Source organism: Leptonychotes weddellii, chromosome 5, assembly GCF_054177405.1.
Source record: "Leptonychotes weddellii isolate Sample4059 chromosome 5, ASM5417740v2, whole genome shotgun sequence".
NCBI lineage: Eukaryota > Metazoa > Chordata > Mammalia > Carnivora > Phocidae > Leptonychotes > Leptonychotes weddellii.
Window position 1 is genome coordinate 48,548,461 of NC_138373.1, and position 15,181 is coordinate 48,563,641.

General features: G+C 48.7%; 1 protein-coding gene across 4 annotated transcripts in view; it reads right to left on the bottom strand.

Moving 5' to 3' along the window:
* Positions 1–15,181, bottom strand: part of FAM171A1 (family with sequence similarity 171 member A1) — a 127,278-nt gene that overhangs the window by 26,913 nt on the left and 85,184 nt on the right. The window contains exons 1-3 of one of the 4 annotated variants that reach the window (XM_081820647.1): positions 12,673–12,809; positions 7,604–7,762; positions 2,891–3,067 (exon numbers count right to left, since the gene is read on the bottom strand). The exons of 1 other annotated variant lie outside the window; for it this stretch is intronic. In XM_081820647.1, the coding sequence (XP_081676773.1) occupies positions 2,891–3,067; positions 7,604–7,762; positions 12,673–12,694 (358 nt within the window). In that variant the 5' untranslated portion in view covers positions 12,695–12,809. Of the gene's footprint in view, positions 1–2,890; positions 3,068–7,603; positions 7,763–12,672; positions 12,810–15,181 lie in introns of those variants that run through there. 2 more of the 4 variants (XM_081820644.1, XM_081820645.1) reach the window with 2 other exon arrangements.

The following is a 15,181-nucleotide window of genomic DNA, read 5'->3' on the forward strand; positions in this document are numbered from 1 at the left end:
TAGATTACTCTTCATAATATGGGTGGGCCTCATCTAGTCAGTTGAAGGCATTAAGAAAAAGACTGACCTCTCCCAAGGAAGAGGGAATTCTGCCAGCAGACTACCTTTGGGCTCAAACTACAGTATCGGCTTCTCTCTGGGTCTCTAGTCTGCCGGCTGACCCTGCGGATTACAGACTTGCCAGCTTCCACAAATGTATAAGCCAATTCCTTAAAATAAATCTCTTTCCTCCTTAATGTATATATATATACACACACCCCCACCCCCACCCCCACACCCTATTGGTTCTGTTTCTCTGGAGAACTTTGTCTAATACACTCTTTGTAACAACATTATTATTATCATCGCCATTTCACAGTTGAGGAAACTGGCACAGAGAGGTTAAGTAACTTGCTCGGGGCCACACAGCCAGTGGGTAGCAGAGGCGGAATAACAATCCAGTGTGCCCCCAGGCCCCTTGCTCTTAACCACAAGTCATGCTGCTGCTTCAGTGCACTGACCTGGGCACATTTGGGGCCAACTAGGAGGTCGAAGGGAGAGAAGCAGAACATACAAGGGAATAAGAGCCTTGACAAACACACACCTTATACGAATGAGAAAACAGGCACGGGGATTTGCCCAAGGTGGGACTTACAGCTTTACAAGAGCAGACCCAGATTTTCAGGATACAAAATACAAGCTGTCTCCCTTCTCCTTCCTACTTTCTCCTGTGTTCTTCTGAGATTCTCCCAGGCACGCCCCTCTCCATCTGTCTTCTTCTGGGAGGTGCTGGGCTCCTTAGGTCCCGACTAAGTCCTTGAGAACACACGTCAGCGGCAGCCTATCTCAGTGCAGGATTATGTTAAGGAAATGGCACCGTCCATCTGTCAACGTCAAGTTTAGTACGTCTTTAGTGAAATCAGTGAATTCCACACAAATGATTATGGCTCCTGTTAGTAATTATTTGGAAAGCAAAACGAAGCAAAAGCAAAACAAAACAAATAAAACAAGACCAAACCCCAGACACCCAACAGGCATTTCTTTTCAAATATAAATTCCCAGAACTATGATTTTTTAAAGCTTTTTTTTATTTATTCATTTGAGACACAGAGATATATATATAGAGAGAGCATGAGCAGTGGGAGAAGCAGAGGGAGAGGGAGAAGCAGACTCCCTGCTGAGCCAGGAGCCCGATGTGGGGCTCGATCCCAGGACTCTGGGATCATGACCTGAGCCGAAGGCAGATGCTTAACCATCTGAACCACCCAGGCACCCCTCCCAGAACTATGATTTGACTCCTCATCGAATTAGGTATCTTTGAAAATACATTTGACATCAAACATCTCCCAATAATCTTTATGCATGGTCTAATGCTTTAAAATTCTGGATGAGGGCATCTGAAAACTGGCATTTTCAAGCTTGACTTTCAAGGGACGGGGTACCGAAGGGGTATAAGAACGAAGATGGTATGAAAATCTAAGCACACAAGCACGTGTGCCCATATTGTTGTGAAGAGCATCAACTATAAAACTTCCTAGAGAACAATCTGGAAAGATGTATTAAAAGCTTTAGAATTTCATACATTTTTAATCCAGCAGTATCACTTCCTCTAAAATTTTATCCTAAGGAAACAACCATGGCCATGCCTAAAGATTTAGCTACAAAGATATTTTTCACAACACTGGTAAGAATAGTAATGTTTTCTCTAATTATAGGGCACAGAGCAACCAAATTATGACACATCGACATAATGAAATACTACGCAATCATTAATTTTGACATTGCAGTCTCACAGCTGATGCTACATAAAGATGTTTATGATACGCAAGTGGTTTTTAAAGGCAAGTTACAGAACAGTATTATAGCATATATCCCATTCCTGTTAAAAATATATTTTGCAGAAGGCAGCCTTTCTAAGAGTGCCAAGGGATCCCCACCTGCTGGTGTTCACATGCTTGTGCAGTCCACCCCACCCTGTACCTATGTTGGGCCTTGGGACCAACAGCATCTGGAAAGAAGCGATGGTGTGTCACACTTTGACATTAGGTTGTAAAAGACTGTGACTTCCATTTTGCCCACTTGTGCTTCTGTATTTTATTTTATTTTTTTCTCTTGGATCATTTGCTCCAGTGAACGCAAGCTGCCACGTTGTGAGCAGCCCTATGGAGGGACCCCCAGGGCAAGGAATGAAAGCCTCCGACCAACAGACCAACAGCTAGTGAGGAGCTGAGGCCTGTAACAGCCCTGCGGGATGGGAAGCACGGTCACCAGCCCCCACCCGACCCCGAGATGAACACAGCCCTGGTTGGCAGCCTGACGGCAACCTTGCCGGAGGACCTGACCCAGAAACCACCCAGCTAGGTTGTCCCTGGACTCCTGATCCTCCAGAAATGTGAGATAAGAGATGCTCACTGTTGTTTGAAGCTGCTGAGTCTTAGGGCAATTTGTTGTACAGCGACAAATAACTAACACATACGTGAGGGTGAAATAACTGGAAGGATATAATGCCAAATACGATTAGTGGTCTTCTCTAGGTGGGGGGATTATGGGTCATTTTAGTTTCTCTTGGGACGTTGTTGGCAATGTTTTTCCTTCTTCATTAAACTTAAAAACCACATGACCAAGAGAGACGACAGAACCTAAAGAATAAAAGGCTCAAGATTAGGGGAGCCAATTTTAGCTCTAATGACCTTTAAAGACTCAAGTAAGTTAGCTTAAATGTACAACAGAAACGAAAATAAGAGAAGCCTCCAGAGAGCGTGCCTGCATGGCCCAGTGGCGTGAGCTTCACCAGCCAGAAACCGCACAACGTTCAGTACCTTCAAGGAGAGGAGATTTGCACGGGCTTCTTAAAAGGAAAATCAAACAGTCATGAAGTCCCCTGCTAGCCAATCACAGGAGTCTCGCTTACCCAGCTTCTGGTCAAACCGCCACGCGGCGACATAAGCATTGTGCCTCAGAATGCTCTGTGTGGCCAGGGGCACGGTGACGTAAATAGGACCATCCACCAGCACCGGTGTTCCATCGCTGCTGAGCAAGTGGACGCTGACGGCCGTGACTGGGGTCAGGTCATACCTGGTGCCGTTTCCTGGAAGCAAGAGGGATTCTCCATCATACGTGCAAAAGGGACCTACGGGGGGCTCCTGCCACCGTCTGCATCTGCCATTCACTGAGTATGGGACCTCCTACGTGCCAGGGACGGCAGTAAGCCCTTTACATTTATAAAATCCTCACCGCATCTTTGTAAGGTAGGCAAAATCCACAGTTTACAGATAAAAGACACAGGCTCACAGAGGGTAGTAATGGGAGCTGGCCCCAAGGGCATGGTGGTCTGTCTGGGATCTAAGCTCAGATCTGCCGACTCAACTATACTATGGTGCTTTGCTTTCAAAGAGGGGCCTCAAAAGGAAGACTCATCTGTAAGGTGAGAGGAGGCGATGTGTAGAAATCCCTGAAATCAACTCCTAGACAAAGTCAGCCCCATGCACGTGTTAATTACTTGGCAGAGCCCCATCAGGAAACCAAATGTTTTGCATTAGAGACTGCTTAAAAAAAAGGAATTTTTTTTTTTCAAGGAGTGCTTCAAAATCCTAACTTACTTCTACTAAAAGTACACTACTGAAAACCTGGACTTGAAATATTTATGAGTTATTTTAGTTGCCATTGTTATTTTGATCTGTTTAAAAGGAATTTAATATCCCAATTATTCTACATTAGAGGCCTTTTACCCAAGCCAATGCTTTAATGACTGCCTACTTTATAGATAAATCAGGGAATGCTTATGACAGCGATACTATATTTATCTACTTAAGTAATCCATTTTAGGACAATTTTTCTCCAGTGAAATATAATATCACACAAAATGTTTTCTGTTATAATTTTAAATCTTGAGCACAATGACAAAAGCACGGTGATAAAAAATGTAAGCTCCATTAGAACATAATCTGTAGGATTTCTTACTAAGCTACTTAGATACTTACCTACCCATCAACTACCTGAGCTAATGCGAACCTCCACTTAGGACTAGATGTAAACATTTAAAGCAAATCTAAGTGAATTTTAGAGTTTCAACACAAGTTATAGCTAAACTCTTTGTAGAGCAATTTATATATGAGTCATGACAGAACTACCTTTTACAATTTATATCCATCTCTGTCATTGAAGGAGAAGGCACGATAATGGGAATTTCATCAAAAGGTCCACATTGGAATCACAGGTTCAAGTTCTGAAATCTTTCAGTCTGGCCATTTCACTTGTGGGTAAAGAAAACCCAGAATTTACCAAATTTCTGGTCAAAATATCTTCTGGATTGAGACCTAAATGTGCCAACTGCCCAAAGGGAACACAGAAGTCAAGCCAGGTCTATGATGTACCTCTCTAGGTTCTGTTAGACTCTCTGGATTAGACAGAACTGAAAACCAAGAAAATTTCAGGAACTCACTAGCCTTTGTAATAAACAACTCGGACATAACGTTCTCAACTGGGGAGAACTGGGGCTTTCAGCAAACCTGAGGCAGGAAGTCTGCACAGGGAAGCAGCAGGTAGACTAGGAAAGCCTTCCAGACTCCTCATCCATCCTTGCCTCTCACTTAGCTCTGCCTCCTCATCCCCACTCAGCAATTCTCCCTTCCTATTTTTTTGTACATTCCTGGCCCAGGAAGCCGGGGTTCCAGTCCCAGATGCACCCACTAGCCGCATATGTGGCCTCAGGGAAGTTACTTCACTCCTCAGGGATTTGTTTTTCTTATCTGCATTATCTGGACTAGATGCCTTCCTATGAGCCTATGGAAAGAAAACAGACTCAGCTATAAACATTTAGAAGTAAGTACAGCATTGCAGAAAAGGGCATCTTAATTAAAGCAATATACATTAGGTTCATGTGATTTAAGGTTCTTTTAAAAGCTCTCCGTTAGAAGACAGAGCAGGCAGTTACACTTGCTTTCTTGAGGCTTCTTTTCTCTTTCTCAGTGCCCCGCTAAAGGCCCACTCGTACTCTATGCCTTCCCAAACACTCTCCCTTTACCCTCCCACTCTATTCTGGAATGAGTCATACTTTGAAGGGCTCAACTGTTTCCCTTCCAGCACTTGTTCTAAGACTGCAACTCTACACAAAGCACCGAGTTCTGTATATAATGAGATCTTTCCCTCTTGTCCCCTCTCCTGATGTTACCAGGCTCCTGTCATGTCCCAATAAAGATAGGTGTCAGGCAAAGGCAGCAGGGGGAGGAGGCAGCACCACTGGACCAAGCTTAGGAGGTCTCCGACCCATCCCTTGTAATGTGAGGGGTTTTGCTCAGAGAGCATCTAGGGTTCTGTTTGGCTTTGCGTTCTGTTTCCAGCTTTGCTGGATGTTAGTCATTTTATGGACTCCTCTCTGTCTTCCTGGAGTTACTAGTAGGAGTCATTTCTTGAAAACTCCTTGGGAATGTCAAAGGACGGTTGTGTGCTTTCTTAGCAACCAGAGTGGGGAGCGTGATGCCGTGAAGGTGCAGTGTCTCGGGCCTGTGTGGGGGAGCCGGTGGCCCCATGTGACACCAGGACACTATGGAGCAGGTGGACGGAGGTGAACAAATGAGAACATGGGCCAAATCTCCATCTGGCTGAGTTGTTCTATTTACAACTCTGGATAAACTCCCTCTGAACTGGACACAACCAAGAACACTCCGAGGACACCAGCCTTCAGAGCCCTTTCCAATCCCACTCGTGGCCTCCATTCACCTTTGCCGGACTCTGGTTAGGACCTGCCGTCTCACACAGCTATGTGTGGGCCGGGCCCTCACGCAAAGCTGAGATCTCTTAGATGCATCTTATAAAACAGGAGGCAAGCAAGCAAGTGTTGGGGGGTGGGGAAGAGAGGCTCTGCACCATGGGAAACTGGAGATAGGCACCTAGCTGGTGAGATGTCGGGGTGCTAAGCGGAGCCCACGCTCCAATGTGCTCACAGGTGTGAGCCAACATGCCCAGGGGTGGTCGCCTTTCCTGGCAGCCCTCAAGTAGGTCGGATTCCTCTTCCCACATCAGCTGTCAGTGTTTTCAGTGGAAAAGAAGTTGCATGTAACCTTCTAAAGACCTTCTTTCTTCCCTCTGAAATAACACAGTGATTTTAAAATAAAACAAACCCCTCTAAAATCAATAGTTCTATGTCTTTTTGTTCTTCTCCCTCCCCCATCATCTCGGATTTCATAATTTATTCAAGAGCTCTTGGAAATGGGGCACAGAAAAATTAATGAGCTCTGAGGAATGAGGTCGTCCCTCCAAGTTAGGGTTTTATGATTGTGCACCATTTGTTGGGTGGAGGTTGCATGATGGTCTCAAATTGTACTTTTTCATGTTCCCTGAAATACTACTTTTCTCCTGGGCCTGTACGCTTAGAGTAAAAGTCAACATTTTCCCCCCAATAATGTTTACTTAAAGTGACTACCATGCAGTTTTATCCGACGGCCAGTTACTGATGTCTTAATTGCATCTTCATCATGTATAAAATTGAAGTAAGAAGAACCATTTCTGAAAGCAGGTGCCACAGACGGGAGAAAAGTGAGTAACAAATCACCAGGTCACCTTGACTGGTCACCAGAAATTCGTCAGCATTCTACAAAATGGATCAGATGCTGCAGGTGTAAAAGCTTTTTCAGAAGGATCCAAGATCCGTTTATGTAAAGCACTGGACAAGTCAGGGAAATTCAATAAAAGCATTTTGGGGAAAATGCAGTCACCTCCTCACCTGGTAGGATTTAACCCAGAACAGCCTCTGGTTTTCAAGTTTATGTTGTGACTAATTAAAAGTGTCGGGAAAAGAAGAGGGGAGACAAGAAATGACTCAGGACCTCAGCATCTGCCACTTTCCAGTCCCTAGGACTAGGCACCACACGAGTGCAGAGTGCACTGTTGGCTGCAAGCCAGTCTTTTTACTGATAAGGAATTGTTACATATTTTCTGGCTGCTGGTTTTTCGTTCCTCTGATTTTTTAGTTCTATGTGTCCGGCCAGTCTAGGGTGACACGGACCAAGCTGACTTAGAGGTCTGGATTCAAATCAACATCAAAGCCTGACCACTGCTTGCCAAGTCAAGGCAAAGAGAGCAGCGCGCAGAGGATGGAAAGATGTGGGAAAATGCTGGGTGGGTGCAGATGGTAGAGAAGAGGATCCCGCTCCTAAATGCTCCTGATTCCTAGACATGACATCCCCGTTGTCCCCACTGTCTGCATCAGAGCCACTGCCCACCTTCCCCTCCCCGCTGTGACCCGTGGGTGGGAGAGGGAGGGTGGCCACGCAGGCGGCTCCACCAAACCCACTCCAGAGGGAAGTGGGACAAGGGCAGAGAGCCTTATCCTTGGGAAAAAAAAACAACAAACCCAACTTCAATTATAAGCACTTCTCTGAATTAAATATATTTAGTCTACCAAAGGGGAGCTCCGAAGGTACGTCAGCCAAGATGGCTGAAGGAGACAGGTGCACTCAAATGTACTCCTGCCGTGGTGTAGACGGGAATCCCGAACTAACACCGCTCTAACGCACTTGAACTTTCACAACTCCGGTGGTTCTTCTGGGCAGTACTAACGCTTCGAGCCACATCCCCAAATGCAACCACAGAAGCCCCCGCTGAGAGGAGAACAGACTCCAATTACCTGTTCCATTTCCATCCAAGCCTCGCAGATAAGGAAAACTGTCCACCTCGGACGGGGCGCTGGCGGCCGTGAGGAAGGCCGTCAGGTCGCTGTAGCTGGTGTTCTCAGGCAGCCGCAGGGCTCTCCTCTGGAAGTGAACTCGAGGCTGTGGCCGGGCACCTGCAGAAATGAACTTCGGAGTTACCTCCTGGGGGAGCGGCAAATCCCAGGCAACCAGGAAGCGCTACTCCAAGTGGCAGCGCGCCTCCCCGCCCCCTCCCCCTCGTCCCTGCCTCTCCGCCCATCGCCCATTCGCCGCGCCCCGCAGGGCACAAAGATGTGACAACATGCTATTATGGGGATAGAAATAATAGCCCATTGTCACATTTGTTTTGACACAGGATGTTATTTAGGTTTTTAACAAAAAAGCTTTCCAAGTCCTATTTGTGAGCAAGCTTTGCACTGCCCAGCATTCGCCCTTGGGGGGGGGGCAACATTTTAGGAAAGGAAGTCCGCATCAGTGAAACGAGTAGATGACAGTTCATCTCTTTATGTAAACAAAGCAAGCAACACCCTTTGAGACTGTTACAAACACCTCCTTAATCTTCTGGTAAAATCTGGTTTCCCTCCACAGACCAAACTGAAGCCCGGCAAGGGAATTCAATGTGCAGCCTGGACAAGAACTCCAAAAGAGAAGCTGCCATGTGGCATCCAGTCTCTGCGGGTGGGGTGCACCCTATTCGTCACAGCTCATGTTGGGCGTTTGGGGACGAGGCTCCAGAAAGGAGGTGGGAACACTCCCTTTGGGGCAGGCAGCTCCGTGTGCAGAAGGACGGGCTGGGCCCCTTCAGACAGTTACCCGGGTGATACCATCGGCAGCATGGGCTCCAGATGTTGTTTTGGCTGCAGAACCCGAACCTGTGTTCCCCTAATGCTATGGCGACAGTCACAAGACGTCAAGGTGCTAAATCATTTTGCGCAAACCCAGCAAAAACATCCCGAAGACACAAGTTAATACAAGTGGGAGTTGTGGCACTTACACACTTCTGTGGATTAAAATAGCCGTTCCTCAAAAGCAGTGATCCGCCCTGGCATTCTGGTCACTGCATATCCTGCCCCGGGCCTGCGGTTTCCCCTGTGGTCCGCTAGGGGCTCCCTGCCCCCCATCTGGGGCTGGGGCTGTCTGGCACCACAGCCCAGCCCCAAGCTGGTGGTCTTTATGCCTACCCCAGGGTTCCTTTTAACCCTGGATCAGAAACTTTCAGGTGTGGAATAAGCTTATCCAAAAGGGTTCTGAAGCAGAAGGGAGTTTTAGAGCTCAAAGGTATCAAAGAGTCCACATTCCTCTTCCTACAAGTGAGGCCGCAGAAGCTCAAGAGATGTGAAGTTTGGGGTAGGCTGGCTAGAGCATGTACCAGCGAGGTGGTGGAGAGTCAGATGCCCCCCATACCACCTAAAAATCACTGGTTAGAGTTCTCAGATGCCTGGTTCTCCACTCCGTGAAACACAGGCCCCACTTTCGGGCCCCTGGGAGCCCGATGCCCCAAGTCATGACTCCTATCTGCGTTCCGTCACCTCCACTGAAACTAACTGGATGGATACGCGGTCCTGTCTCAAACCTCCATGGCTTCTCTCTACCCCCAAAACAACCCACGGCGATGCACTAGCATCCAAGTATCTGTCTCTGTTCACTCCCAGCTCTGTTCAGTCTGGTCTTTTCCTTTGATGTCACAGAAGACTGATGTCTTCCTTCTGTCACCTCCTTGGTCCACACAGAGTCCGGACACCTTGAGCCCCCCAGGACCACCTCCACGCCTGGCGAGGAGTGGTCTGCTTCTCTGTTCTTCTCCCTGCTGCACTCGGAGATGGAAAGTCAAAGCCAACCTTTTCTTTTTCACCCCTTCACCCCCAACGACGTAACATTACTCCCTCCCTGATCCTATTATTGTTGTCAGTGAGAGTGAACTTTCCCAGAACTTATTTCCCTTTGTCTACTGTTTTTCAATCTAAACAATGCTGTTGGTGCCCGCCTTCGTTACCACAGTGGGGGAAACAAAGAACTTGCTAGTAAGAAGAAAAGAGTGTCTATAGTGTGATGGGGCCAAGAGGGACTTGTCCTCATGAGAGTTGAGGCAGAACAGGGTGGGAGAGGTGCTGCCTTCCAGGCCTCAGGAAAAGGGTGACTGCTGACAGGTGAAGGGGGGATCACACTGACCCCCTCAGGGGGACTGGCCTGGAACTTGGGAGACCCCAGACCTAGCTGCTCCCCGGCTCTCAGGGGCCATTGGCTGTCCTCCCTTCCCTCTCTCCCTCACCTCTCTCTCTAACAGACACGCAGCCTTCTCTTGCTCTCTGGCATATCATGCATTTTAGTGGGAGATGCATCTCTCTCCCCTCCCCACCCCTGCTCTGCCCTCCCTCTGCCGCCTCCCCTTCCTTTTTTGTGCAGGAGAACTTGGTCACGAGCCAGACATCTGGGCTCTATCTGCTGTGACTGGTGGGTGGGGGGCACAGAGGGGCAATGCCTGGGGCAGGTTAACTAGCAGGGGACGTGTCTGTCCAGCGATTGGACGCATGCTGTGACCAGCATGACATGGATCCCTGTCTGCTGAGGGACCAAACACACTCCCAGACACAGAGCAAAGGCAAGACCTCTCTCTGCCTGCCGAAATGACCCAAGAAACATCTGAGGAGTTACAGAAGGGTGGAAGCTACTCTAGGCCTCAGTGTAAATGGAATCCAAAGTGTCTGTGTGGGGCTGGGGAGCGGTTACGTCCTCACGCCTATCTTCCTCTATCAGTGCTGCTGGATTTCCGCAATTCCAGGACAAGGTGTGATTGGCTGGGGATGGGAGGACCGAGGGGACAGGCCTGACTAGGTCTTTTCTGGATGCCTCTCCCATATTCCCCACAACAGCGGGTTCTCAAATTTTCTCTGTTCTTCTCAGACTCAGGGTTACATCCCCAGCCCCAGATGCTCAGGCCTTCTGTTACTGAAAACAATGGGGCCACCACCTACTGTCTCTGTACTTCAAAATCTCTTTCTTCCCTCTTCTCTTGTCCCTTCTGTCCCTGCTCTCCTCCAGGGTCAGTCAACCCAAGCCTCCATCCCAACTTCTGCTTGTGATGCTGCAAGACTTGGCCCAACCAACTCTTCTTGCCTTTGTTAATCATCTTTCTCTACAGGCTTTTCCTCCACAACCAACAAACATACCCATTCCTTCCTCATATAGAAAAATAACACCAAGACAGGACTTGAATGCTGTTATCCCCGTAAGGGAATGCCTCCTCTCCTTCCACCTAGCCCCCAATGATCTGGCTTTTACCCACAACACACACCGCCCTCGGAAATGTCAATGGATGACTGTATAATCTGCAAACCCATGACTATTTCTCGGCCTTCCTCCTCACTGACCTCTTTACAATGGCCCACACTGTTCACCGCCCCCGCCCAGGAACCCCTCCTGCTTGGCATTCACAGTCCTGCACACTGGTCTCTCGAGTCAGCTGGCTTTTTCCTCTGCAAGTATGTTTTTTCTCCTCCCACCTCCAAATGAAACAGTTCCTATGGGGCTGCCTTCAGCTGCCTCCATTGTTTCTGGGTTCTTACCTTATTGACTCCCCTCCGTGGTGGCCTTCCTGTCTGCCCCGATGCTCTTCTGAGCCCGGTGTCTGTATTTTCTCTGCCTTCTGGACACCTCCACCTGGATGCCCCACCGGCACTCCAACACCATCCCCTAGCTTCTCTCCCACTTCACCACACCCCCGTTCTGCTCAACACCCAGCTTTGCTTCCAGGCTGCCATCATTTTCCCTTTCGATTTTTCTGCGCATCCACTCACTGCCAGGACTGGCTAATCTCTCATCAACATTTCCAGCATCATCTTCTCCTCCTTTTCTGCCTCCACCCTACATCATCCTACATCACCCCTTGCCTTAACTGTGCTCCCGCCTTTCACCTTTGCCACTCCATCTACTGACACACTGACTTTTCTAAAGTCGCTCTGGTCACATTCCTTCTCTGCTCAGAGACCTTCAGTGGATTGCCACCACTTAGCAAACAATGATGGCGGTGACAGTTACAGACTAGCACAGACCCAACCTGCTCTAATTCCCGTCCTGTAAATGAGAGGTGCAGTTCAGTACTTCAGAATTAACAGTTATTATTTTTTTTTTTAAAGATTTTATTTGAGAGAGAGAGAGAGAGAACGGGGAGGAGCAGAGGGAGAGGGACAAGCAGACTCTTGCTGATTGCTCAATCCCACAACCCTGAGATGACAACCGAGCCGAAACCAAGGGTCAGACACTTAACCAACTGAGCCACCCAAGTGCCCCCACAAAGTTCTTATATACATATTATTTCACTTGATATTTACAACAATCCTGTGAAGAAAGAACCCTCTCCTCTATCAGTGAGGAAGCGGAAGCCCAGAGCGGTTCCACAGTCATTCTGTTAGTAAGAGACAGAAAGGGATTCTTTCGATCCTAACTACTTTTCCCCTCCTAGTACACCACGCCTACCTCTCACCCTCTGGCTAAGCAGGACTGCACAGCTCTGTGCTTCCACACATATGTTCGTGCCTTTTCCCCACAGTCTCTATCTGCACATCCTACACATCATCCAAGATGTGTCCTAAATGCCCTCTTCTGTGGAGACGTCCTTGATCCCACCCCAACCTCTAAGTGCTATTTGTATCTTTCTCTCTCCAGCATGGATTTTTTTTTTTTTTAAGATTTTCTTTATTTGAGAGAGAGAGAGAGAGAAAACACGAGCTGTGGGGAGGGGCGGGGGGGTGGAGAGAGAGAAGCAGATCCCCACTGAGCGGGGAGCTGGACTCGAGGGGCTTGATCCCAGGACCTCGGGATCAGGACCTGAGCTGAAGGCAGACACTTAACCGACTGAGCCCCCCAGGCACCCTTCCAGCACGGATTTTACTGTGCCCTGTATTATGTTTATTTGGAAACGTGTACATCTCCCTAATCAGAGGCACCATGAGAAAAGAATATGGAGCAGTGGAATCACTCAGCGCTACATTTAAATTTTTCTTCTATCATCTTTTATTTGAGTGACCTTGGGCTTCAGGTTCTTTACCTTTCAAACAGGTATGAATCATGCTTGTCTCGTAATACGGTGCTGTGATGCCAGATCTGAGCGCGTATGCGTGATGCCTAGCAGGGCCTCCGGGTACATAACAGGTACAGGATAAACATTAATTTCCCATCTCCTCTCCCCTTTTAGATGGAAGCTTCTTGAAGGCAGGTGTTCTGTAAAACACATTGCACTGTGTTCTATACATAGCTGGTGCTCAACAATATTTATAGAATTACGTGTAAAGATAAACTACGTTGGGCAGCTCACTAGGTCCAAATAGCGATCTGTCTTAATTCTGACTAGGTCAGGATTCCTCAATTTGGCCCTACTGACATTTCAGGCCAGGTAATTCTTTGTTGGGGAGTGGGGGGCTGGGGTGCCTAGGCACTGCATCATGTCTGACAGCATCCTTGGCTTCTATCCATCAGATGCCAGGAGCAGCTCCCAAGTCGTGACAACTAAAAGCGTCACCAGACACTGCCCAACATCCCTGGGGGACAAAACTGCTCCAGACTGGGAACCACTGCACAAGATACTCTGAGCATCCTCACAATGATCCAGACATGCCTCTTCTCTGCAAGGGGCACTGGATATGTGAAGAGGAAAAGGACAAAGGCTCCGCCGTCCTGGGGCTCAGGAGTACAGAAGGCTTCATGGGAATGGCTTAATTACCACAATGTTTTAAGTGCCAAAATAAGAGACCTATGCGGAAAAGTACAGAGGAAACTTCGAGAGAGCTCCGTGGGTGGCATCTGTGACTGTGTCTGGAGGCGGTGTGGGGGCGGGGGGAAGGGAGGGCACACCTGGAAGCAGGGCCAGCCTGAGCAGGGAGGCTGGGGAGGGCGGGGGGCCCTGGGAGCCAGGTGCAAGGGTGTCGGCGGGGTTCCCAGGATGGGAGGGAAAAGATCGCGTTTGCTCTCACCCCAGTTCTGACGGTGGCGGGTGGAGGGATGGAGGGACTAGAGGTCGGCCAGGAGGCTGTCGTAAGGGGTTCACGTGAGAAACGACGGAATGCCGAATAAAGACAGCGGCCTGGGGATGGAAGAGGTAGCTGGAGGCGGACACGAGGGCAGGGAAGAAAGAGCGGGAAGAGGCCAGAGGGGCAAGGAGCTGAGGAGTGAGAAGCCATCCTCCAGGAGGACGCCTGGCTCTGCGCAGCTCGACCCGGCCCCCACCCCCCACCCTCCACGCCCCGCGGGGTGACCAGGACCCAGAAGGAGGCCCCCCAGCAGCCTCAAGCTCCATGGAACTCTGTAAGGGAAACTTCCAGAATGGCGTGAGGCAAAGGAAAACTGAGGCGTGCAACGCGTGAGGGCGGACTTCTCCCGTTTGGGAGAGGATGGAAACGCGAGTGGAGCCTGAAGGAGGAAGGGGGGTTAGGAAGGGCTTTTCCTGGAATGGCAGGGTTTAGGGAGCTGAGGGACAGCGGGAGGAGAACGATGGAGGGAGGCCTGAGGAGGTAAGGGGTGGGAGGACCTGCGAGAGAAGGGGCCCGTGGTGGAGGAGGGACTGTAGCAGACACGTTACAAGGCCAGAGAGAAGCCACCAAACCATCCTCCCCTGGTGGCTTCTTCTCTCCGTGAACCGTGGTGAGGTCATCGCTAAGAACAGGGGCACGGAGGCGGGTAGTGCGGGGCGCGGTGTGCATGAGGTGGGCGTGGCTTACAGCGGAGCTCTGGGGGCCTGAAGTCAGTTGGGTGCTGACAGTGCCCCCCTGAGCAGTCAGGCATCTTCATGGTATCCTATTATTTTTTTAAATGTAAATTCAATTTAGTTGACATATGGTGTATTATTCGTTTAGTGATTCATCAGGTGCATAGAACACCCAGGGCCCATTACATCAAGTACCCCCCTTAATGCCCATCACCCAGTTACCCCATTCCGCCACCCACCTCCCCTCCAGCAACCCTCAGTTTGTTTCCTAGAGTTAAGAGTCTCTTATGGTTTGTCTCCCTGTTTTTACCTTATTTTATTTTTCCTTCCCTTCCCCTACGTTCACCTGTTTTGTTTCTTAAATTCCACATATGAGTGAAATCATATGGTCTTTGTCTTTCCCTGACTTAGTTTGCTTAGCATAATACCCTCTAGTTCCATCCACACCATTGTAAATGGCAAGATTTCATTCTTTTTGATGGCTGAATACTATTCTATGGTGTGTGTGTGTGTGTGTGTGTGTGTGTGTGTACACACACCACACGGCACCTTCTTATTTATGTCCTCACATTCGGAGTCAACAAAATGCCCCATTTCTGAGACCCATGAAGGTCTGCTGGATGCTCTGAGAGCCAGAGCTGCAGGCCAACTGCTCAGAATTTACACAAATACTGTACCTACAGAGAGGAAAACAAGTGGGCAGTCTTTTTATTTTTCTAGGAAAACTCATTTTCTATGAGTTTATTCTATTTTACTTGGGTGTAAATATTTCAAAATAAAAACGTCCACTGAAGCATGAAACATCTAACTACCAAGAACAATGGGCTCTCCTCTTCTGTGTTCATCTCCACCCAGT